This window comes from Panthera pardus, unplaced genomic scaffold (assembly GCF_024362965.1).
Source record: "Panthera pardus isolate Hobbes unplaced genomic scaffold, ASM2436296v1 HiC_scaffold_17, whole genome shotgun sequence".
Classification (NCBI taxonomy): Eukaryota; Metazoa; Chordata; class Mammalia; order Carnivora; family Felidae; genus Panthera; species Panthera pardus.
Genome location: NW_026526732.1, coordinates 100,178,234 through 100,204,842, shown reverse-complemented (window position 1 = coordinate 100,204,842; position 26,609 = coordinate 100,178,234). Strand labels below are relative to the sequence as shown.

Here is a 26,609-nt window from a genome sequence, read left to right as displayed (position 1 = left end):
TAACTAGAGACCGTCACATCTGCTTACACTGCACACAATGAGTGTTCTTTTGCATAATATGAAAACCTGGAGAAACTCGTCAGTCAACAGTGGCACTGTTTGAGGACAAGAACTTTTTCCCTAATTATTTCTTTCTCCTGCTCTATTTAATATGCTAAACAAAGGTCAAGATGCCCATTTTCACAGACTGCACTTCAAAAGAAGTATTTCAAAGCTAAGATTCTGTAAATCTCAGTTACACAAAGAAGCTGCATTTTAAAATTTATTTCCTCAAATGGCTTACTGAAGGTAAGTAGTTACCTGGGCATTCTAATCATGGTAGATTAATAACCTGCCAGTGGATAAGGATAAATGGAACTGTAAGCCCCACTATTGGAGAGTTAATTCATAATCATAAACACACCAATATGGAGAGGTTATTTTAGGAGTTTCAACAATTTACTTTTGGTTTCTCATGAGTAACTTAAGACAACTTGCCCACTCTGAAACCATACAAAATTTACAGTGTAAGGTGCACTACTGCATTGATAACACCACCTGGTGGAATTCTGATAAAAATCAGGAGTTAAATACCAAAGTAGGTCTTTTCTGGGTGGAGTACAAATAGAACATGCTTTTGTTTTCCTGAAAACACATGCTTTAAATTATGATAGTTAGTATAAATAGTGAAGACTATGAATCACGATTTATGGTTGAAATAAAACATTACCTGTATATAAGTGAAAAGGTATGGAATCAGATCATATAGGCAAACACTTGAGAATACCCTCTGCACAAGATACCAGAACAGAGAAAAGGTAGGAAACTGGTGCCCACAAAGCACACTCAGTCAGCAGATGTATTTTGTTTGATTAAAAAAAAAAAAAAAAAAAAAAAAAAAGGAAGCAACAATACATCCACTATCTCCACTATCTACCTGACATTTGACATGCAAATCCACATTTCCAGCCTTAAAAACAAATGTCCAGGGGCACCTAGGTGGCTCAGTCGGTTAAACACTTCAGCTCAGGTCTTGAGTGATCTCAGGGTTCCTGGGTCCACGCTGACAATGCAGAGCCTGCTTGGGATTCTCCCTAACCCCCCACTCCCACCCTGGGGCCCCTTTCACGCATGCATGTATGTGCGTGTGCGTGCTCTCTCTCTCTCCGCCCCCCCCCCCAAATAAGCTCAAAATTTTTTTTTAATTTAAAAAAACAAAAACTCCACAAATGCCCAAAAGCCCAGTATTGCCCTTTTGAAGGGCAGGGTATGAGCTGCTCTCCTCGGAGGGCCATGCTCTGGTCTGCAGTGGCCTATTCTCTTTACTTATTATGTGTACCTGCCTGGCTTTGGAAGGCATTTCAATCAGGCGCCCCATCACAGACACAGTAATGTTCAACCGGAGACTGTTTTGCACCTCAGCTAAGAGATATAATTATAAAGGAGGAAAGAATGTTAGTAACCATAGGAAATAGCCTAGCAGGTTTAAACAACACACTTTTGAACCAACTTTTATTAGTTGTTACTAGGGACTGAATGTGCTCCACCCAACCCCTACCAAATTCATATGTTGAAGCCCTTAATCCCCAATGGGATAGGATTAGTGCCCTTATTAAAAGAAATGGAAAAGATCACCTCTCTTGCCACCATGTGAGGACACCGCAAGAAGGCAGCTATTCAGAAGCCAGGAAGAGGGCCCTCATCCCAAAATGAATCTGTCACGACCTTTCACAGTGGACTTCCCAACTTCCAGGACCATGAGAAACAGAAGTCTGTTGTTTAAGTCACCCAGTCTGTGGCGTGTGGTACAGTAGCCTGAACTAAGATAGCAGTTTTATTGATGAGTTTAAGTTCCCATTCTTGTTTTTGTATTAGAACATTTTTAGTTCAAGAAATAGGTAAGACTACTTGGCTTAGCTACATGAAACAGAAATGTGAAATCCGCACTTGTACAATCACTCAATGTCAAATTCCTGAAAACTGTGGGTGGCAGAATCTGAAACTGCTCCCATATTTAAGCACAGGTTTTCAGATAGTTTCTCCTTCCTCATCAGCAAAGAGCTGATGGAGCAGGAAACTAAGTCTCAGGATAGATACATGAAAATATCCTAAGTAAAAGACACAAATTTACCTTTAAATGAGCATAATGAGAAAGGATATGCCACGAATTTTCCTATGCAGATCCAACCTCCAAACCATCATTCAAAGTAGGCATCATCACCTATTTTACAGATGTGCTAAGATGTGCACAGAGGCTGAGTAAGCTTGCCCTAGGCCACAAATGTCAGAGCAGATGTGAATCCAGCCTGCCTGGCCTCCAGGCTCAGCACACCTTGCTGCTAGGACTATAGAGGATGCCAATCTTGGTTAGTGATGAGAAGCTTTTTAAAGAATCGTTATAAGCTATATGAGGCAGGGACAGGATAGAACACTGGCTGAAAATATAAAAAATGGATTATGACTCAATTTTATGAAGTGGACCTGACATTCTACCATAAAAGCTGAAACATCACAGGTACAGTTACAGATTTAAATAAATGCCTCAGCCAATCTCTTAGGCCCAGGACAGAGCTTCTGGCTCTATAATGCCTTACTAACTCTCTCAGGAGTCTTCCTACTTCAGTACTTCCTCCTTTGATCACTGGCTGCAACACGTCTGCAAGGCATCATCTGCTATCTGGGTTATCTTCTTAACCAGATAAAATGTTTCCTGTGGGACAGATGAAGAGATACTTCCTAGCTTACTGGGTTCCCATCATTTATCTATTACCAAAGTGAGTAAAAACTTTTGTATCTATGATACAAGCTAAAGTAGAATAAACTCTGGTTGGTTTCCTAGGTTTGAAATAATTGAAATCCTTAGTTTTCAAAATCACTCTGAGGCCCTAAGTTTAAAGCATGGGAATGACACTGAAGAGCAAAAAGCTCAAACTTGGTCTGAGTTTTAAATATCAGCCAAATGGATGACATTTAAAATGCTTACAAAAGAAATGCTCCTTAATTAAAAAAATAATCATCCATGATCTCATTAAGTGAATGAAACAAACACATCAGAATATTTACCAAATGGGGGCGCCTGGGTGGCTCAGTCAATTAAGCATCCGACTTCAGCTCAGGTCATGATCTCACAGTTCAAGCTCCCTGTCTGGCTCTGTGCTGACAGCTCGGAACCTGCTTCAGATTCTGTGTTTCCCTCTCTCTCTCTGCCCTCCCCAGCTCGCTCGCTCTGTCTGTCTCTCAAAAATAAACATAAAAAAAAAAAAAAGAAAAAAAAAAAAAAAAAAAGAACATTTACCAAATGAGAAAAAACAAACAAACATACTTTTGGATAAAAATCAAAGATCAGTTAGAAGCCTGAAGAATTTTCTAAATGTTTTTCAAACTCAAATTTAGGGTGTTCTGAAGCAATCACCCCGTATAGTGGCTTTGATTTTCCTGCGTCAGTGCTCAGAATGGTTCCTTCAGCTCCTAGTTTTATCTTTTTTAAAATCTTCCTCGAGGGGCGCCTGGGTGGCTTGGTCGGTTAAGCCTCCGACTTCGGCTCAGGTCATGATCTCACAGTCCGTGAGTTCAAGCCCCACATCGGGCTCTGTGCTGACAGCTCAGAGCCTGGAGCCTGTTTCAGATTTTGTGTCTCCCTCTCTCTCTGTTCCTCCCCTGTTCATGCTCTGTCTCTTTCTGTCTCAAAAATAAATAAACGTTAAAATCTTCCTCGACCCACCTCAATACACTTAAGTTTATTTGTAATTCTAGATCACACAAGCAGTCAAATAATTAACTCAGTCTCTCCTAACAGCCAAACTAGAGCCAAAATGGAGTTTGGTTCAGTGAGCTAGCTGTTCAGTGATAATAAAGTCAAACAGTAAGGCAATGCTTTCCCAATGTAAAATACCTAAAGCCACAGTGACTTTATTATTATCTGGACTTTGTCCCCATCTTAAATCCTTTCTGCAAACAAAGAATGAGAGTAAAAGACAAAATCAAAGAGAAAATAACAAAACAGGATACAGAAGCCCTTCTGAATACAACAGATTCCAAGGATTAAACTGTACCAACTTCCTAACTTTGAGTAGCATCTAGGCTGTGTATTCAGAGTTACAGCAACATCTATGTACATTGCATACATACACAATTCCAAGATATTTTAAGTGGACTGCAGAGTAACTAATTCAAATTTGTGTAATCAACATATATGGAAGTAGCAAAAACAGCCATTGGGCTCTATTCTCAGTACACAGATTACAACTCCCTAAATGTAACTTAGGGACACTGCTACTTGGTACCCATTAGTTATCTTTTTAAATGGGGTGAGAAGAGACACAATAAAAATAACCAACCAGTATGTAAGATGCTTATTTTAAAATGTGCACTTTTTCTATACATTAAAAATTTTTTAATTTCATTGTGAAAAAGGCTAAATTTTATCCCACTAGAATAAAAACCACTAATATCTCTGAGCTGTTGAATCAAAGACAAAGGCACATTCAAAAGACTATTGTGTAGTTTATGTGTTATATAGTGTTGCTAGGAATGACCTGAATACAATAATCCACTAGTTATTCAGTGCAGGTTTGCACAAGCACGAGGTGCTTTATGTTCATCTGAAATTAGGCCAAGAAAAGTAAAGAATCTTAATTGAGGGTGATGTAAGTTCTCAGGACAATGCTGAATATATAGTCGACCGTTAAGCGATCATGGCATCAGAGTTCAAGATAACAATAGTAACTGTTAATATAAATATATTCAAGTTTTGTAGGATTTATGTGGTCTTTAAATGACATTTACCACTAGTTTAAATTAAATCTCCTTTGTAAAAAAAACTTTTGATACTCTACCATGAAGGTAAGTGTTTCAGAGAGCTTGGAATTTGAGAAAAAGCTAGACATTTTATAAAACACGAATTTTAAAATTTCTACTCCCTGGAAGTAAAAACAGTACTTAATTAGGAAAGCAATCTAGTTCTATAAGGCTCAGAAGCAGTTACAGGCAGTTCCCTATTTAGAGAGATGATACTCTAAGAAATCCTTTTGTCTCCAGCCATCCTCTTGAAATTCAAAATTCAGGGCCAGGTCCTCAACTCCACTGTTGGCTCTCTTCCAATGGCCCAAGCAGTAGTCTTGACTCTTGCTAGAATAACCTGCTTCTGAGACGCAGTTTTCTCCTTACGCTAACTCCAAAACAAGCCCACAGCCACTTTGAGGGTTAAGGCCCCAGTTAGAGTTGATGACCAATCAGTGCCAAAACCCATGGTCTTGCTGCTCCACCCTCCCCGCCCCCCTTTGTCCTTTCACCCGCTCAACAAGGCCCAGTGTTGGGTAGGTGCTGACAATACTGTGAAGAGTCAGGCAGGCGTGGCTCCTTTTTCTCAAGCTTCCTCCGTTGCTGCTAGAGCCACAGCCAATAACACAGAAGGGTCTGGGTGAGCACTGGAGATAACCAAACAGAGCTGTGCATGTGTAATAGGAGGAGCGGATCCAGTCTAGTTCAGAAGGCTTCCTGGAGGAAAGGGACTGGCCAAAGGGGAGGGTCTATTGATGTCTCAATAACTTCCCACAGGATTCCCATGCTTTCCCCAACCACCTTTCTGACTGCAGCATCATCGCCTCTCTGGCTGGTCAGAGATGCAGATAAAGTGGGCCCTCCCCAAAGACATCATGCCATGACAGTCCTTCTCTAGATTATAAACTATTTTAAAGCTAGCGGCCATGCCTTCTATCCAGAAGGCAGTTTTCTCACATGGCAAAATAAAAGGACCAATATTTTTGAGCACTCTCAACCATTCAGTTGGATGGCATCCATTTCCATATGATGGGTACCAGCATAATACCTAAACTTAGAGCACCCCAAGAGGTGTCAGCCACAGTGATGCTTTTTTTTTCAACCCCAGTACTTAAATGGGGAAGAGCCGAATGATAAGACCAAAAGAATAGCTGTGCTTAAGATAGTGAATAAACTTACATAAGAAATTCTTACATGAATGTAATGAAATTGGTATGACTCAGAATCTGGTTTTAAGGTGGACTCCCAGGTTAGACACATCTAACATTACAAATATCAAAACCAGTGTTTTATGTGGTAATGTCTGAGCATTTGGGGAGACCAGTAACTAGGAAGTAGAAACTGGAATACATGTGCTTTTATAGATTCATGTATATGGTGATGTTCTAAACTGTTGATATGTTAAACTGCCCTATGTTCCCTAAAGAAATGTTTTAGTAGTTTAGTCTACAGTTATGTCAATTTCTTATAATATTTGATGTATTTTGACTTTCTCTCCTACTGTGAAATGTCATTTCATACCACAGAATTACACAGGGTGTACTCTAGGGAACTTTACACTTTTAGAAACCAAAATAAATGTGGCCTTGCCCTGACCTGGTCTTCTGTTGCCATCCTAGATTAGAACTTAAGCTGACAGAGTAGGTTGCTTTTTATTTATAACATGTTAATCTCAATCTTAACAATGCATAACATCTGTGAATTTCCTGTATGATTAGGTGAAGTAACTTCCTTGAATCATTATCTTGGCCCACACAGAGAAAAATTCTTCACATGCCAAGATTAGTAATATGAAGTCTAAGTGAAGAAATTTAAGACTTTAAAAGAGACTAAATGGGAGCTGTTGGGAAGATTATGAGAGAGAATGACACCTTTCACTAAAAGAAAAACAAATTCACATTGTCCATTATAGTAGATAGTAAGCATATGTAGCTATTCCAATTTAGATTTAAAATAAAGTTAAAAATTCAGTTCCCAAGTCCCACTGGCCACATAGGGCTACTGGCTACCCTACTGAATAGAGCAAATATTTCTATTACTACAGAGAGTAACATTGAACCTCACTGGACTAAAACCTAAAAGAAACCACAGTCCTGGAATTGTACACGGGCCTATTAACTCACTACATAGGAAATCCCTAAAAGTACATCTGCTCTTTCATGCTCTATTAACAGCAGGAGACATTTATTTTTCTGGGCCTCTGAATTTATGTTTGTCAGATTTTTTTTTTAACCATACCACTACACTTCAAGCATATTTCAGTTTTAATTTTCTGATGGTTATAAAGACCACATTAAGGCATTCCTACCTTCTTTCTGAATCAAACCTAGCAGAACCCAGCCAGTCTTCTCACACAAATTAACCTCACAAAAAGTAATTCATCAAGTAAAGTTACCAAAGGTCATGTTTCCCATGGCCACCAATTTTACACAGGCACTCAACCAAAAAAAAAAAAAAAAGAAAAAAAGAAAAAAAAAAACCACCCACAAAAACAAACCCTAAACCTAAACCGCAGACCATTGCTCCTCAAAAAACAATACTGTAAGTATAGTTTTTATTTACCTCAAAACATCTCTTAGATCTGTAGCTTCTGAGTTTTAAGGACAAGTCAATTCCTTGGCTCTTTCCTGCAAACATATTCCTCTGCCAGAGGAATATGGCAGGCCCACCTGGCGGGCGAGTCACAGGGGGATGGGGTGGGCAAAGGGAATGGACAACTGGGCCATGTCTGTGGAGCTTCCTCTGGTAGGTGGGCTGACGTGGAGAGTCTGTGGGGCAGGGGACAGGTAGGAAGAGGGACAGGGGCTTGAAAGGAGCTGGGCATGGATAGATGTGGGAGAGGGGTGAACTTTGCAGGGCTCGGGGTTGGGGAGGTAGGTGCAACTGACCACTACACCTTCCTGTGTGTGCTCAGGCGTGACACGGGCAGTTGACCTGTGTGCAGCCCCAGGCAGCTGGAGCCAGGTGCTGAGCCAGAAAATTGGGTGAGTGTGGAGTCCCAGATGGGGTGGCTGGGAGGGGAGGGTAGGCCAGGTCAGGGATGGGCCAGGAGTGAAAACTGGGTTGACATGGGCTAGGCTGTCTGCAGGGGTCAGGACTCCTCTGCCAGAGGAATATGTCACCACAGGGCTGACAAGAAAAAAGGTATCCTGGTCCCCATCCAGATAAAGGCTGCTTTTGATCAACTATTGCGTAGTGCTCAGTATGGGGAGGTGTGTGTCAAGAACCTCTGAGGTGGCTCCTACCACGTGTGGGGAAGCTTAGGGCTTTAGCAAGGGTCATGCCTGTTGCTGAAGAGAACATGCACCCTCCATGGTGGTGCCCAGCTCTGCCTGATGCACTCCTAGAACTGGACAATCAAGAAGACAAGTATAGGGGCGCCTGGGTGGCTCAGTCGGTTAAGCGTCCGACTTCAGCTCAGGTCATGATCTCGCAGTCTGTGGGTTCGAGCCCCGCATCGGGCTCTGTGCTGACAGCTCAGAGCCTGGAGCCTGCTTCCGATTCTGTGTTTCCCTCTCTCTCTGCCCCTCCCCTGCTCATGCTCTGTCTCTCTCTGTCGCAAAAATAAAAACATTTAAAAAAAAATTTAAGAAAACAAGTATAATCTTTCAAGGTGTGTTTATGAATTCAGTGGGCTTAAATTCAAGGACTGCCAAAAAAAAAAAAAAATAGAAGAAATTTGGAGTTTTAGTTTTTAGGAACCAGTGGTAGACTAACCCACCAAAGGGGTTAAAAAAAAAAAAAAAAAGTGCTTTCTAAAGAGACTGAGTGACAGCCAACTGTAAAGCAGATACATTCTACCTCCCAAGTGACCGCTGTGCTCAGGCCCATCTAGGCCCCCAGAGCCAGGGTCATGGGGGGCTGGGGAGAGCATGGATTCAACACCATATTCCACCATCACAAGAATCTGAGCACAGATGCTCTTTCATAATCACATCTCATAAAGGCAGCATCAGGGCTCCACCTCAGGAATGACACCTGGATGTTTGGGCAGATCCCTCCAAGAGAGCAATGCTAACCTCCTTAAGATCAGATTTGGAAGATGGAGACCCTTGTTAATATAAACTCCTTTCCTGCCATATTTGAAATTCCTGTTAAAGAGTAAGTCAAAGGTCCTGATTTTGGCCCAATACCTGCTGGCCTGGGCTGAGGTTGACGCAGGCTGCATAACTAACAACTGAGATCAGCCCGGGTTTCATATAAAGGGCTCATCCGCATCTGCCTTTTCACTGGGCTCCGTTGCCAGCAGAAGATTAGCTGGGAAGGCTGCAGTCATGTTACTAAACCTGCTAGCATTCATCCTGCAGACCGAGAAATTTACCAAGCATATTCAATATTACAGTTTTGAAAGAATGTTGGCATTTCACTTCTAGAAGGGAATCACTGGCCATCTGGTAACGAAAAATACTTAAACATCTGTGACTCTAAGACATTTGTATTTTTACTCAGAAACAAGAGCCTACTTCCTTCATCACCACCATCCCTACCTTTATTTTTTTCTTCTTTTTCTGTCCACCTTAAATCTCATCTTGTGTTGGAGCCCATGAAAACTGTTACAGAGAGCTTTTCCTCCTGCTCATTTGGGAGCTAGGAGTTCATGTTTCGGTGTCCATCAGTTTCTGGGAAGGATTACATATAAAAACTGCATGTGGGGTGCCTGGGTGGCTCAGTCAGTTAAGTATCTGACTTGATCTCAGCTCAGGACATGATCTCATGGTTTGTGAGATCAAGCCTCAAATCAGGCTGTGGCTGGCAGCTCAAAATGTGCTTGGGAGTCTCTCTGTCCCTCCCTTGCTTGCACTCTCTCATGCTCTCTCAAAGAAACTTAAAAACAAAAACAAAAACAAAACAAAACACCTGCATGCAAAAGTGCCTAAACCAGAAGTATACAGCACCACTCAGATGCTACTGGCTATTGTTTTCTACCTCTTGGGCAGAGGTATATTTATTAAGGCAGAATAGGAGTCTTAGAAGGGTTTTTCAAATGCTAGTTACAAGCCTGTAATGAGCCAAAGTAGGCAGTAATCAACATCACATAAAAATTTTGAAATTGAGGGGTACTGGGGGGCTCAGTCCATTAAGCATCCGACTCTTGGTCTTGGCTCAGGTCATGATCTCACAGTTCGTGAAATTGAGCCCCACGTCAGGCTCTGCAAGGACAGTGTGCAGCCTGCTTGGGATTCTCTCCCCACCTTCTGTCTGCCCCTCCCCTGCTCATGCTCTCTCAAAATAAAAAGCTTTTTTTTTTTTTTTCAAATCAAGAATAAAATACCAGAATGTGTCACTCATGGGAATGGAAATACCATTTCACCAACATTTTGTTTCATTTGGCATTTGTTTCCAGTACTATTGGTCTCAGTCAAAAGTGAAAGCTCCTAGTGTAGAACGGGGCCTAATTCTGCAATCAGGCAGTCCTGGGTTCCTGCACCAAGCAGATCCAGTCATTCCCTTCCTTGAAACTTTCAAGTGGCTCCCACTGGGCTAAACGACCCAACACCCCTCACCAGGAACATTAAGGCTAGTCTTCCGACCTCTGCCTCCTTTATTTCCCACCTCCCTCCTCCCCATTGTGTTGTGGCCACACTGGCCACACTTCTTTCTCCAAAAACCAAGTCAGGACCTTGACAGCCCTTCTATTCTCTCTGCTTAGAAAGATTTTACCTCAGCCCTTCAAACAGCTAGCTTCTGTCTCAATGCCACCTTTTCGGAGAAATCTTTGCTGACCACCCGCTACCACAACCTCCTTCTTGTCCCCACCCCCAAGAGGCACCAACCTGCTCAGAACAGCCTTAATTTTCCCTCTTTTCTTACAAATATTACAATTATGGGCATTTGGAATGTGTTTTAGTCTCTGAGCCTTAGTTTTATCATCTGGAAAAATAGGAGGGAAAAAAAAAGTCCTTTCCAGCTCTAAACGAGTAAAGGTATCCACTGCTTTTCAAATATTTGAACCAAGCTACTTTGTTGATAGGAAAGAGCTACATCAGCAGGGGTTTCCCCTCTATCTATCTGGAAGTGAAGTGTTCCTATAAAAACTTTCATAAGCAGAAATGGTGTAAGGCGAGGAGCATTTCCAGTTTTCCAAAAATTCGTGGTAGGCCACTCACTGTTACAAAAGACCTACCTCAGTATGGTAACTTTGTTTTCATAGCAGCAAGAATTCTCTTTAGATTTCTTTCATTTAGTGAAACACATACTTATCTAATATACGTCTTTTATAAGAGAAACGCAAAGTTTCTCTTATAACGCAAAGTCATGCAAAGTTTCAGAAAGTGAGGGATAACTGTACCTGTTTTTGCTAATTGAAAGAAATCTGAAGGAGATTTTCTGCCTTTACAAAAAGGCAAAGGGTCACCTGGGTGGCTCAGTCGGGTAAGCATCTGACTCTTGATTTCGGCTCAGGTCAAGATCTCACAGCTCTGTACTGATACTGTGGGATCTGCTTGGGATTCTCTCTCTGCCCCTCCCCCGCTCATGCTCTCCTTCTCTCTCAAAATAATTAAAAAAAAAAAAAAAAAAAAAAGGTGAAAACAACATCCCCGCAGCGAGCCCTTATACCAGAGAGCACCTGGAGCAGCTAGAGGGCCCCGCCAGGCCCCTTCCCTGGGAGCCACACCCAGCGTGTCAGCCTCTAGTCACCATAGCTCTGAACTGGGTCAGTGAGCATCTGGGCTTGATCTCGATTTATTCTGGCCACCCATTAGCAAGATACGTCCTAAGGTATCAAAAAAGTCTAAAAGAGGTTATTTGGGGGTCTGGGAATGCTAAAAAATTCTTCCATATAAATAACGGTAATTGCTTCTTCACTTTACATGATTTTGGGTTAGAAAAGATTTCAGAGGGATGCCCTCTCGGAGAGTGGGGGGAAATCTGTATTTCTACTAAATTTTTCTAGAAACTCTTAGTATATGACCATCCATTGTTCTTTCACTGGTGCAAATACATTACTTACTCGGTGTTGCCAGGAAGGTAATCTTATTCAAATGCATTGTCTTGTTTCCCAAAGCTTACTCCTTTCAAGCACATGATCTCTTAAACATTTTTATGTATATTATCTTTCTAAAAGTGATTACAACCTCTTCTGCCATCACAATAGGAAGATCCTAAACACACTGTCACTTTTTATTAAGGCTTTGGAATTCATTAGCTATTTTATTTCTCTAACTAGAATTACAGCAGAGGAAGATCCTTAGAGGAACACCGGGCTGCCGTGTCTAGATATGCTTTTCACAGCTGCTCTCTGAATTGCTTTCTCTTGCTTCTGCCTCAATTGATTTGTATGTAGCTCATCGTAAACTAAGAAACCAGATGCCAAGCTTGCAGCAACTGTGTATAAAGTGAGTGCTCTCTGGGTAAAGGCTTAAGACACTTCTAGGAGTAAAATGCATAAACTTTGTACTTAGAAGCCTTTTGTTTACTTCCTAGTCCTCTCTGTATTTGAGTACTAAAGCCCACAGAGCAGGACCCCTAGATACAACTTAATACAGAAATGGCAGCCTTGGGGGCCAAGAAGAGAGGACCACCATCCTTAGCACAGGCAGCACTACTGAAAGTGTGTTAGATAAAAAGGTACCTTCTAGGGCACCGGGGTGGCTCAGTCATATAAGCATCTGACTTTGGGTCAGGTCATGATCTTACGATTTGTGGGTTCAAGCCCTGCATTGGGCTTGCTGCTGTCAGTGCAGAGTCTGCTTCAGATCCTCTGTTCCTCTCCTTTCTGCCCCTCCCCCCATTCACACGGTTCTCTCTCTCCCAAAAATAAAGAAAGATTAAAAAAAAAAAAAAAAAAGTACCTTCGGGGCGCCTGGGTGGCTCAGTCGTTTAAGTGTCTGACATTGGCTCAGGTCATGATCTTGCAGTTCTGTGAGTTCGAGCCCCATGTCAGGGTCTGTGCTGACAGCTCAGAGCCTGCAGCCTGCTTCAGATTCTGTGTTTCCCTCTCTCTCTCTCTGCCCCTCCTCAGCTTGCACTCTGTCTCTCTCTCAAAAATAAACACTAGAAAACATTAAAAAAAAAAAAAAAAAAAAAAAAGTAACTTCCAAATACCTGACTTATGTAAATATGTGAACATTTCCAGCGGGAAATGAAGGAAGCACTCCCAAATAACCTCCTTAGGTTTGTCTGAGGTTTAAAGTTTTCAGAGTATATCCTTTCAAACAAAAACTTTTTTAAAAATAAAAAATGCTAACTTTCTAAGGATTGAAGGTCACTAACTCTTGAAAACACTTCAGACAAGTGCCGGTCAACTTTTACAGGTACTTTAAGATCTTTATGATCTCTCCAGAGCATTAAAATATGTGAAGCCCTGTGTATCGAGCCCATGACCCCTGCAAGTAATCCAAATGGGGCACAGTCACAGCCTAGATTCTTACTAGCTTCCAAGAAAAGGGTCAGGAAGTCTCTTGCCTAAGGGTTTTAACTCTGCTAAATCAACATCCAGTTTAAAAAAAAATAAAAGGCACTAACCAAATCCAATGGACTAAAAAAAGGACCTGGGGGGGGGGGGGGGAGACAAGACCAGTGGGTCTGTGTGAACATTTACGTAATTAGGAACATCTGGTTTGGGTTCTTTCGTAATCTTACTCTGGAAACTACTACCATATCTCAAATTCTGACCATGACAGACACAAAAAAAACCTAAGCATAAGGAAACTTTCAGAAGAGTGTCCAACAAAGTACAACTGTAGCCACATACACTCTCTAAGGATATACCAATCCAGATAACCAAGTTTTCTGAATACCTATCAACATGTATCTAAAATGAGTTCTTTTGGCCAGAAGTCTGAGACTTACTTAATCATGTTTCCCCAACTTCTTAAACAATGTCTGAGAACACCAACCTTTAAGTGGAGATTCAGGATCATCATTCTAATATACTCACTCCATTACAATCATTCTAAATATACTACTCCAGAGACAACTTAATAGCCACAATGGTATTAAGTGATACCCAAACTCACACGCCATCCAGTTCAACTGAAATAGTTCAATTCTGTTTCTTGCTAAAATTATAATCAAGATTTCAAGGACCCTATGAACTGTGAAGATATCCATGGGCTTTGTGCCATTTATTTTGGCCAGAAACCAATTTTTGTTTTTTCCCCCCAAGTTCTCAATATGTTTGAGATAGGCTGTTGCCAAAGCCTCCAGTTCCTGCCTAACCAGCAAATCCAGTGGCTTCCTTTCAGTTCTTATCCTTCCACACCTCTCAAAAGCCTGCGAGCCCTCTTCCTGCACACAGCAGTCTTACTACCCCTCACACCGTTCCCTCTTAGGATCCCACACTTTATCCCTGTCCCTTAAAAAGTGTATCCATCATGGGGCGCTGGGGTGGCTCAGTCAGTTAAGTGTCTGACTTAAGCTCAGGTCATGATCTCACGGTGACTTGGAGCCCCACGTGGGGCTCTGTGCTGACAGCTCAGAGCCTGGAGCCTGCTTCAGATTCTGTGTCTCCCTCTCTCTCTGCCCCTTCCCCGTTCATGCTCGGTCTCTTTCAAAAATAAACATTAAAAAAAAATTTTTTTTTTAATGTGTATCCATCAGGGTTCTGAGGTGCTGCCAGTGTTTCCTCTCCCTGGTCTATCTTGCTCTCCACTTTGGTTTTAACCACCATCTTTAGGCCTGTGGTGAGCGTCTCCCCCCCCCGGGCAACTCAGATGTGGCTCCAGCTTTCTCCTGTCTACCTGGTATTTCTACTGAATGAGTACTAGGCCCCTTAAAGGGTTCCAAACCAGAATATCCAAACCAGTTCCCCGAGGAACTATCCTTCCAGGGAATCTTATTCACTTAGTCATCTAAGTTAGGAACCAGGATGAGAGACATACCTGCTCACATGCCAGGTCCTTGTACTCCTTCTCTAAAGTATCTCCTTTAACAGACAAAATCTTTCTCTCCTGAGTCTTAGGCTACACTCTTTTCTGTCTCCTAGCAATGACATGTCCTCCATAGTGTGGGCTCCTTGTCTCCAGTTATTCCTCCCAACCTATGTCACACTATGACCAAAGGGACCTAGAAGACATTTCCTTGTACTATTCTTGGACTTACAACATTAGGTCTCCTGACATGGCCTACTAGCAAGGACCTTCAACAGATTGAACCCAACCCACCTTTCTAGCCTCAACTTCTAGCCATTCCTTTTCCTCTGCTTTGGTCCTGTGTTATAGCAGTACTCTCTCAACTTCAGGCACCTCCATAATCTCACATTTGCACATGCCCTTTCCTTGCCTTTCTCCTTCTCCCTTTGAGTTCCACCAAAAGGTTCACTCGCCATCCCTAAGACCCCCAGGATCTCTAGATATCCTCCTCTCCTCCCTCCCCCTTGTTCACCCACCTTCCACTCGAGTTCAAAAGCAGCTTTTGATTTCTCTCTTCAACCCCATGACCTAACACAGGAAGCCCTTGATATATAGGAAGTACACAACAAATACTTAATTTAAAAATTATCCAGGGGCGCCTGGGTGGCTTAGTCGGTTAAGCATCTAACTTCAGCTCAGGTCATGATACTGCGGTTCGTAGGTTCCAGCCCTGCATTGGGTTCTGTGCTGACAACTCATAACTTGGAGCTTGCTTCAGATTCTGTGTCTCCCTCCCTCTCTCTCTGTCCCTCCCCCACTTGCGCTCTCTCTCAAAAATGAACATTAAAAAATTTTTTTAAAAATTATCCATCATGTGGAACTACACTGTATTATACTAAGCCAAATAGATTAGTCAGAGAAAGACAAATATCATATGATTGCACTCATATGTGGAATTTAAGAAACAAAAATAGATGAACATAGGGAAGGAAGGAAAAGTAAGATAAGAACAGAGGAAGGCAAACCATAAGAGACTAAATACAGAGAACAAACTAAGGGTTGCTGGAGGGGAGGTGGTTGGGGGGATGGGCTAAATGGGTGATGGGCATTAGGAGGGCACTTGTTGGGATGAACACTGGGTGTTATAAATAAGTGATGAATCACTGGGTTCTACTCCTGAAACCATTATTCCACTCTATGTTAACTAACTTGAATTTAAATAAATTAAAAAAATTATCCATCATGGAAATATAGCCTTTAGTGTTTTGCCATAAGTAAATAAAACTTAAGTATCAGCTTTTCTGAGGAAAACATTTTTGCAATACCATCGTGATTTTAATAGAAAAGTTGTGGGACGCCTGGGTGGCTCAGCTGGTTGAGTGTCCATCCAGATCTTGATTTCGGCTCAGGTCATGATCTCAGGGTCATGGGATCCAACCCTGCATCAGGCTCTGCCCTGAGCATGGAGCCTGCTTAAGATTTTGTATCTCTTTCCGCCACTCTCCCTCGCTTGCACTCACTCTAAAATTAAAAAAAGTTGTGAGGCTCAAATAGGCTCACCTAAGACGTTAAAAACAAATTTCTAGAAACCTAATATCTATGACTATATAATTAGATTACTTTGTCAGTAGCCAGTGAAGTACTTTATCTTAGATGAATGCTAAAACCCAAAAGGTGACAGGGTAAGGAAATAAATTCTACCATTTCTTGTACACATGTCCTGATTTTTGTAAGTTGTATGGAATTTAAAGTATTCTGAAACAAATTGTTAAAAGACACAATTAGAAACTATACACACACACACACACACACACACACACATATAGGTCAACATGAAATTCAAAACCAAATGATATGACTTTTTTTTATTAGTCTTACAGATGAGAAATTTGTGGTCTAAAGAACTTAAGTTCTATACCTAATATCACACAGTTATTTGGAGGAAGATTCAAGGCTTAGACTTGCATCTTCAAATTAAAGTCCGTTCATAAAACATATGCAAACTTTTAAAATGACTGTATTTTCAACAAATACCCAGTTGTAGGATGACAACAGTGATGCAAAATGATGAACATGACAGCATAAAAGCAAAGAAAATCTTGACTTTAAAAAGTTGGCTAAATCTTGGTTACTGGAGGTATTTTATAACCACAAGGGCAGCCAGCCTCTGGACAAAGTTTCCAAAGGAGGAGCAGAGCTTAAAAAAAAAAAAAAAAAAAAAAAAGATAAAGAGAAAAAGACCTCTGCTCAAGATGGAGTAAAAGCAACCAATTTTACCTTCCCTCCTGAAACAACCAAAACCAGAGTATATGAAAGAGCAGCTTTTTCAAGACACTGGTGCCAAAGACACAAAGTGCCAAAGAGAGGTGCACAGATAAACCCAGAGGATCAGCAGAGGGCTCCTCCTTAGGAATTCAGTAGTAAGTCAATCCATACATGAGGCAAGTACCCAAAGCTAGGGCAGAATTGTATTCCCACAAGTCAGAAAGGAACAACTTCTAATTCAGGGGCACTGGGGAAAATGCTCATAAAGGTCTTGCCTCAGTAGAAGAATTAGCCCTAAACTAGAGACTTCTCTGGATCTGCCTAATTACAAAATCAGGACCTCAAAGGATTAACCTATCTCCAAATTAACTATATTCAAGAACAAAGCTTAAGAATACTCAGGAAAACCCAAGTAACAAGCACCCAACAAGGTAAAGAATCCAATAAAAGATTACCAGGCATGCAAAGAAGCAGTGAAGCATATTCAGAATGAAAAGAATTAAAACTGAACTTAACCTTAAATAGCAAAGATGAAAGTATTAGCAAAGACACTAAAACAGTTATTAATTACAACTGTATCCCACATGTTCAAAAATGAGGTTAGAATATAAGATAAATATGCAAAAACCAATTTTATTTCAATATATTAGCAATCAATAATCAGAAATTGAAACTTAATAGCATTTACAATAGGAAAAAAATATGAAACCATGATAAACCTAACAAAAGATATGCAAGACTTGTACATTAAGAATGACGAAATACTGGGGCGCCTGGGTGGCTCAGGTTAAGCCTTCAACTCTTGATTTTGGCTCAGGTCCTGAGATCAAGCTCTGCAGGGACAGTGCGGGAGCCTACTTGGGATTCTCTCTCCTGCTCTGTCTGCCCCTCCCCCACTCCTCTTTCTCTCCACTCCCCCCCTAAATAAACTTAAAAAAAAAACAAAAACTATAAAACATTGATGAGAAAAATTAAAGCTGTACTTGTTCTTGGGTCAGAAGACTCATTATGGTTAAAATGTCAATTCTTCCCAAACTGATCTATGGATTCAATCCAATTGCAGTCAAAACCCCAGGAGGGTTTGTTTGTTTTTGGTAGAAATTGCCAAACTGGTTCTAAAATTCATGTAGAAGTTCAAAGGGCTCAGAAGAGTCAAACCAAACTTTGCTGGAAAAGAACAAAGCTGGAGAGCTAACACTGCCTTATCTCACAATGTATTATAAAGCTACAGCAATAAAAAGAGTGTAGTACAGGCATAAAGATAGACATACAGATCAAATACAAAGAATCCAGAAATAAAACCACACACACAGACAACTGGTATTAGACAAGCCACAAAGGCCATGTACCTCTGGCAGTGGAGAAAGGATAGTCTTTTCAACAAATTGTGCTGGGGCAACCAAAAGCAACAATCCATACCTTATACCACAGACAAAAGTAATTCAAAATGGGTTGTAAACCTAAATGTAAAGCCTAAGATTATAAAACTTCTAGAAGAAAATAAGGGAGCAAACTTTTGTGATCTTGGATTAAAGAAAGATTTCTTAGATACCACACCAAAAGTATAAAAGAACAAGTGGACAAACTGGACTTCATTACAATGAACAACTTCTCTGTTCTTCAAAAGACATCATTTGAGACAATGAAAACAGACTGGGAATGTCTATTATCTGGGAAGAATTACATCCAAAATATATAAAGAATTCTCAAATTCGGTAACAAGAGAACAACTCAGGGGGGCACCTCAGTGGCTCAGTCAATTAAGCGTCCAACTTCGGCTCAGATCATGATCTCGCGGTTCATGAGTTCGAGTCCCTCATCGGTTTCTGTGCAGCTCAGACCCTGGAGCCGGTTTCAGGTTCTGTGTCTCCCTCTCTCTCTCTGCCCCTCCCTGTTCACAGTCTTTCTCTTTCTCTCAAAAATAAACATTAAAAAGAAAATGTTTTTAAAGTTTTATAGTTTCCTTAAAAAGTTAAACACATCACTCCTAGGGAATAATCAAGGTAGATAAAAGCATTAAGTACAAAGACATAATGTTCATATAAATTTTGTTTGTAAAAGCTAAAAATTGGATACAATCCAAACAGTGGATAAACAAATCATAGTATATCCATGCGATGGAATACTACTCAGCAATGAAAGGGATGAACTACTTATACATGCAGCAAAAGGAATGAACCTCAAAATGTATATGCAGCTTAAAAAGCCAGACCAAAAACGTACATGCTATAGGGTTTCCTAGATATAAAACTCTTAGGAAATGCAAATTCTACTATGGTGACAGAAAGGAGATCATTGGTTGCCTGTTAAGTGGGGAGGAAAGGGGGGTATTACAAAGGGGCACAAGAACATTTTTAGAATGATGGATGTTATTGTGATTGTAGTGATAGTTTCGCAGGTGTATACCTATATCAAAATTTATCAAACTGTACATTTTAAATATGTGCAGTTTGATGTATATCAGTTACATCTAAATAAAGGTGTTGAAATGTTTTTAAAAACCCACCTAACTTGGTTCAATCATGAACGAACAAAGATTAGCAAGCTTATTAGAATACGCTCCCATCCAATACCAGCAGCACCCGTAATGCCCCAAATACAGTTTTCTAAATTTAACAACACATTCAGATGCCTGGAGTATATAAAATGTTCAGAAGCACAAATTCATTTTTTCCTTGATTTCACCACTGTGCTTTAGACATATGAATGAATGCTGTAAAACAATGTACACAGTGACAGCAGAAAGATAAAACAACTTGGCTTTATAGGTCACAAAACACTCAATGACCTATGTAAGAAACCTGAATCTTGACAATGACTATCAAGAAATAGTTGTGCTCAATATCTAATTCTAGTAAGTCAGTGTCTAGTAATGTATTTTTAAGACAATTTAGATTGTTAAAAGCAATTTAGAAATACTAGAATTACCATCAATACCATCAAAAATAATAAGCTAATGAAATATATATCTGAATAAACAAATATAAGTTTGTTAGTTTAAAAATAAACCCTACATACAGGGATTACCTCATTCCCCAATGACTATGGCTATTTTTTTTCTTCAAATTTGTATTTAAATTCCAGCTAGTTACCATACAGTGTAATATTAGTTTTAGTTGTAGAATTCAGGGATTCATCACTTACATACAATACCCAGTGCTCATCACAATTGCCCTAATAGCCATCACCTATTGATCCACCCCCTGTCCACCTCCCCTCCAGTAACCCTCAGTTTGTTCTCTATAGCTGAGAATCAGTTTGACCATGAGTATTTAGATGAGATATAGCAGATATTTTAAAACTTCCAAGTAGGGGCACCTGGGTAGCTCAGTTGGTTAAGTGACTGGCTCTTGATCTCCCCTCAGGTCATGATCTCACTGTTGTGTCACTCTGCACTGACAGCATGGAGCCTGCCTCCAATTCTCTCTTCTCTCTCCCTCTCTCTGCCCCTCTGCCACTCACGCTCTTGCTCACATACTCTCATTCAAACATTAAAAAAAAAAAAAAAAATTCTTCCAAGTAAACATTTTAAGTTACCATTTTATGAGTCTTTGTTTAGTAAGTTAGGCACTTCCTTGTACACCATTTCATCAACATTATCCTATTTAATCTTAATAACCCTATGAGGTATTATCATCCCTGTTTTATAGATAATAAAACTGAGGTTGAGATTAAGCAATTTGTCCAAGCTTCACATTCATTTACACTCAAATGGCTGCTTTTATTCATTCTAGATTTATAGCTCAGGGTTATGTTACTTTTCCTACAGGATCATAAGCTTATTAATCAGCAAGCTATGCATTTTCTAAATAGTCATTTAAGCATTCTTACCCTACACAAGCAAATTTGTAGTTCAAAGACCTATCAGCACTGAATATACCCCACCCCAGTTTTACTGGCTTTATGCAAAGAACACACTCAAGTATTAAAGGCATATTATATTTTCCTAAGATCACATGCACTTTTCTGCATACTACAGGACAATTACCTTCTTAACTTTGACAGCCACAACACTGGGTTAAAAAAAATTAGAAAAATTAAACGTTTGCTTTCAAATGTTGTTTCCTGACACCTTTACAACCTGTAGTGTGAACTGTGTAAAAGGAGATTTGATGAAATCTCATACATCGTAAATAATCCAAAACCTGGTATAAGGTGTTTAAGAAATGGACCTGGAGTCAGACAGATTTCAACTCTGATAATGCCTCTGCCATTATTAAGTAGCAGAAAGGCCAGGAAGGTAACTAACACGAGAGTGATTAGGAAAAAATCAAAAGTTGTATTTAGTGCCACGTTGGCAGCATACATTTCCTAAGTTGGTCTTTTAATGAGTACACTCTGGTTATAAACAAAAACTGTACCTGAAAAGTTGTGTCAGCTGTGAAAAGGGAAGGGCTTTCTTTTTTGCATACATAGAATGCTTAGCAGGCAGGAGAGCACCCAGGAACATCCATCTTACCTCTCCCCCAAAGCCCCCATCCTGGGGCAAAATGAAGTGTTTTCCTGGTACCCAGGAGTTAGAACGTCTATCTCCTACAGAAACAGAATAAATGGTGGCTAGGGTTAGGACCAGTTAAACCAAAGGTGAAACAAACATCTGTAAGCTGATCTGGGAATCTACTCATGCATAACGTTGTCACAGGAGAATACTTTGGAGTTCCAAAAAGCCAGCATACACACACCTTTACAGTACGACCCATTTTTATCCCAGCGGCTGGTGGCAGCCTTCTCCTTTCCTCAACAGCCTGAAGATTATCTATCTCCAGGTGAATTTCAAAGAATAACATTCTGGTTTGAAATTATGTACACTGCTTTTTAAAAATCTTATTCAAATTATACTCAAACTATAAAAGTTAGAAGGGAGATTCCAACCCTGTCATTTTCCAAAAGAGGAAACTGAGGCTCACCATCACACAGGCAGTTTGGCAGGCCTTGGACTACAACATAAGGAAACTACAACTCCAGGGTTCCTTCTGATAAACACTGTCAGGTGTAAATACTGTCCTAGTAACTAGGGCTGAGCATTTCCAAAAGCGGCAGGGTCTCCTTCTAACCACGGTTTGAAGGCCTTTTTTTTTTTTTTTGGAGGGGGTGGGGTGGAGAAGAGGACTTATGAGTACAACACCAAAATTTCCCAATAAGAGCAGTAATTTGGTATCACACCAACACAGTCCAAATATCACATCTCAAACACCATTTTCTGTCTGGCAAGGCCATCCTTCATCTCCAGGGCCATACCACCCACCACACCCTTCTCTACTTTTATCTGCCCAGCCTGTTTCTGTTAATTCCCAAGGCTTCTGCATACAAACAGGCTTGCTTGCTGTCTGACCCTGACTGCAGACTTCACTTGGTGGATGTGGTCTGTGAGTCCCTCTGAGCAAGGAAAACTGCTAACACTGGAGTGGATGACTGCTCTCCTGCTCTTTTCAAAGGCTCGTCTCATCAAGGAAGCCTCCTGTGATAAATAGGACAGTATGGTTTTCAAACTCCTTAAGTGGCCACCATACTAAGAAATAATTTACATGTGACTCAATACATACCTGCTCAACATGCTCTCAAATAACCCAAAAGTTTGACCGAATACTGTTTGTGGTAATTGGTACTCTTCATCTTATTCCATTTTTTTCTTTTTTTTAAGTTCTGAAGAGAAGAAAACAAATCTAGGGAAATCCAAATTTATTTCTCAACCCACTAATGGATCATGACCTGCATGTAATAGTAACGTTCTGGGGCGCCTGGGTGGTCAGTCAGTTAAGCGTCCGACTTTGGCTCAGGTCGTGATCTCACAGTTCCTGAGTTCAAGCCCTGCATCAGGCTCTGTGCTGACAGCTCAGAGCCTGGAGCCTAGAGCCTGCTTCAGACTGTGTGTCTCCCTCTCTCTCAGTCACTCCCCAGCTGGAACTCTGTCGTGCTCGCTCTCAAAAATAAACATTAAAAAAAAAAAAATTTTTTTTAAGTAGTAATGTTCTGTAACGTAAATGAGTAATTACTTTGACATGATACTAGAAGGAAGCACCAGCAAATGTTTAGGCATGAGACTCCTCCCCGCCCCCGTTCGAAACATCACCCTCTCTATCTGCCCAAACAGAGATACCACAATGGAGAATTCATGCCTGCAATACCACAGGTCAAGGATCTAAGAGAGAACCAACTTCAGGGAACTAAGGTTTCACTTAAGCGCCATTTCAGGAGAAGAGTGGGGTCCCCCCCCCCCCTTAACCATCTGAGCAGTCTTCACAATCTCACTTCTTCTCCTTACATCAGGCTGCCTATTTCTAACTTGACTGTCAAAACTTGAGGGTAGGAATTTTACTCTTCCTAAAAACCCTATACTCTGCCCAGACATGATTGAAGCAGAATTTTCAAGGGGGCTGGAGAGTAGAGGATAGATTGTAAAATGCCCACAATATACAAATGAACATGTATAATATCAGATGCTGTGAAGAAACAAAGAACTTCAGAATAAAACTGAAGAATTACCAGTAAACACAATCCTGTACACTCCTTTTCTGTCCCAAGTATGACAAACCCCTTCTAGTAGATATGTGAATGACTGATCATTATACGTTTCTAACTTAAAACAGCACAATTCCTTCAACTGTAAAAAAGCAGAATTATCTTCCAATCTTAGGAACAGACAAACTAGTTTTGCAAGGAGACACAGATATTCTGCATTGGCGTACCAGCACCTTGACGCTTAGGTCAAGAGTAATAACATGGACTAAAGATAAGCTTACACCTAAGCAAGCCATGGAAGACAGATGGTAAAAACAGACGCACTTTTCAAAAAAAGCATTTAATTATTTGAATTGTATCTACATGCGACTTTCAAAAACGGAAGGGAGAGCGCAAAACGCTTTGGCAGGAAAAAAACTAAATCCAAAGGGGCAATGCTTTCCAGATCTTTCCCATAAACGATGGTTCAACATACTGAGAATACAAAAACATTTCACCTCTAGGCAGAACACATGTTGAAGCACTGATTTGTAAAGTTTAGACATTGGATGCAGGCCACGGAAAACCACTAACAAATCCCAACTGTGAAGCTTCAAGAATTCCCATTTAGAATTAAACAGGACAAGGAAGTTTCCTTCCCTTTAGGAAAACCGAGTCTTAATTTCTACAGAGGTGGTGCAGCAGAAGAGGGAGGAGGGTGAAGAAGGTGCGAGGTGACTGATGAGAAGTTGGGAGGTTTAAAACGTAATCTGCATGAGATGGGGCAGAAGCGAACATCCTTAAAACCTGACTCCTAGCAGCAATGGGCCTTCTAGGACAACTTTGTGCCTCTCTCACTGAGCACAAAAGCCCATTTTTACACGGGACGGTAGATCTCGAGACGCGGCCGGCACATGTATCAGACTGAGAACTCCTAGAAGCACCAAATGTCACACCTGCTCAAGCTCGCGCCCTCCCAGCGCCTACCCCGTTTTTTTGAATAAAGGGGGAAACCCGTTAAGAATGAATGAATGGGATGGAGAAGTCTGGTGAGAAGGCTCAGGCAGGGCCCCACACCCCGGACGCGCGCCAGGCGAGGGCAGGGACAGCTCGTCCGAGGACCCTAGAGGCACACCGGATGACACGGACCACCGTGGGGCCGCGGGGCGCGCCTCGCAGAACAAAGGAGGCGCGGGGTGGCCTGACAGGGGAGCCAGGCGGGGGCGGAGGCCGTGGGCGCTCACCTCGTCGCCCCACTTGAGCACGTCCTTGTGCCGGTCCTTGACGGCGTGGTAGATGTGCAGGAACTGGAGGATCCCGTGCCGCCGCACGTGGTCGGCGTGGCGCTTGGTCTCCTCCCAGCTCAGCGGCGAGCCCTGGGACAGCAGCCCCATGGCTGCCCCCTCCTCCTTCTCGGGGCTGACGGCTGCCGCTCGCTCGGGGCGCTGGGCGCGAGACGGACACTCAGCTGCCCGCAGAAGACGCCGGAGGCAGCAGCTGCTCCGCCCCGCGGGGGCGCCCTCGTGCCGCAGCCGGCGGAGAGAGGGAGGGTCCGCTCCTCTCCCGCTCCCCCGCGCGGGTCCTTGCCCCCCAGGTGACCGACTCAGGGGTCCGGCGCACCGCACGGGCACAGAGGCAGAGGGCAGGAGGGCAGGCTGGGCGGCTCTCGGCCAGGCGGCCTCGCCCGCTCCGGCTCCCGCCCCGCTCCTGCTCCCAGGCGGTGGCGACAGACCCCACCGCCGCGGTGCGGCAGCGGCTCCCGCTTCTCTTTGCCAGTGTCGTGCACTGGCTTCTTCCTACTTGTGACCAAGACCTGCGCCGCCACCGAGCATGCCCAGTCTTCCTATCTGCTCACTCGCCGCTCCGAGGCGCGATCCGTAGCTCCGGATTTTATAGACTACGGGCGAGGGGCGGGGAAAGAAGGCGGTGCAGAAGAGGAAGCGTGGCCAAGCGCCCAAAGAAACACTGAGGAGGCTGAGGAGGAGGCGTGCGCAGGCGTGGTTGGGGCGGAGTCGAAGGGGAGGAGCTCACCGGGGGCCGGGAGAGTGAGATTCGCCCCTCTTTAAGCAAAGGAAACGTGTGGAAACTCGTTTTCTCTAATCCAAAGAGATAAACTTGGTGTTGGAGAAGAAATTTGATCATTTGAATTAATGAACAACCCTCTATATTCTTTGTGAGGTGAGAAAAGCCCTCACACTTATAAAAAAAACAGGTGAGGGCAGCCAGGTATGGTAATGACTCTGTAGCTTGGTAGTCAGATAAAACACCTGTTCAATTCTCGTTTCCACTATTTACTGACTGTGGGACTTTGGGTAAGTTATTTCTACACCCGTGTAAACTTATATTAATTCTATCTTTTATGTTGTAAGAGTGTGCACGATGCAGACGTGCATAGAGTTGATGACCAATACATTACCTGGTTATTAAGAGAAATACAAGCTTGTGTATTTATACCATATGTATATATATGACAAGTATTTCTGTATTCTGTAATTATTTGACCTATATTCTTTGCACAGACACCATTCATTGCAACAAGAGGGACTTTGTCAACATCTACAGATGGATTTATTGATGGAATCTTCTCCAAAAGCATATCCCTCATCCAAACCTAATATTCATCCATTATGTGACTAAAATGATGTTCATGTGAGCTTACAAAAGAGTAGAGGATTTTAGAAGCAGCTGGGGTTGACCCTATCCTGGTGGCAAAGAGAAGGAAGGCGGTATCTCAGCCCCAAGTTATTGTTCAATAAATATGTGTTGACAGAGTGCTGATGTGTCAGCGAGGGAGAAAGTGACAGCAACTAGATCACACACATGAGGCCAAAAGTGTATTCCATGAACTACAAAGTTAACATTTCTTAAGCACTTATTAACTGCTGAGAGGCTATATGACAGAAATCCCTTCTCCCACACCCATCCTATTGGATGTGCCCCTCTTAGGGCTTGGGGACATGGAAACCCAAGGTTTGGTTATAATCCTACAGTGGAGTGTGTGTATGTGTGTGGGGTGTGGGGGGGCGTGGATTTGTGGGGGTGTTTGAAGCTCAGGAGAGGTTTCAATCCCCAGCACACAGCGAGGATAAAAACCAAGCTTCATTCTAATTTGTTCACAGCCAACTCGACCTCAGCTGCTGCTGCATCCACTCTTCTTTGTACCCTCTGCACCAGCATCACCAGGCTTGTTTGGTCCTGGCTTTCCACTGACTTTTCTGCTTGGAAATCTCCACTTGACACATTCCTGTTTATCTGCTCAGTCCCAGTTATTCCTCTCCTTAATTTGGTTGCATTTGTACATGCCTCTAGTTCTACATTATGATAGAATAATTTTAAAAGTATCTCTATACTGAC

The 26,609-nt window shown here is 41.9% G+C and overlaps 1 protein-coding gene across 1 annotated transcript in view; it reads right to left on the bottom strand.

The window, feature by feature from the left end:
• Positions 1 to 25,129, bottom strand: part of GCLC (glutamate-cysteine ligase catalytic subunit) — a 50,658-nt gene extending 25,529 nt beyond the window's left edge. Inside the window, exon 1 of the mRNA XM_019457430.2 lies at positions 24,500 to 25,129. Within this exon, the coding sequence (XP_019312975.1) occupies positions 24,500 to 24,649 (150 nt within the window). The 5' untranslated portion in view covers positions 24,650 to 25,129. The remainder of the gene's footprint in view (positions 1 to 24,499) is intronic.
• Between the last annotated feature and the right edge of the window lie 1,480 nt (positions 25,130 to 26,609).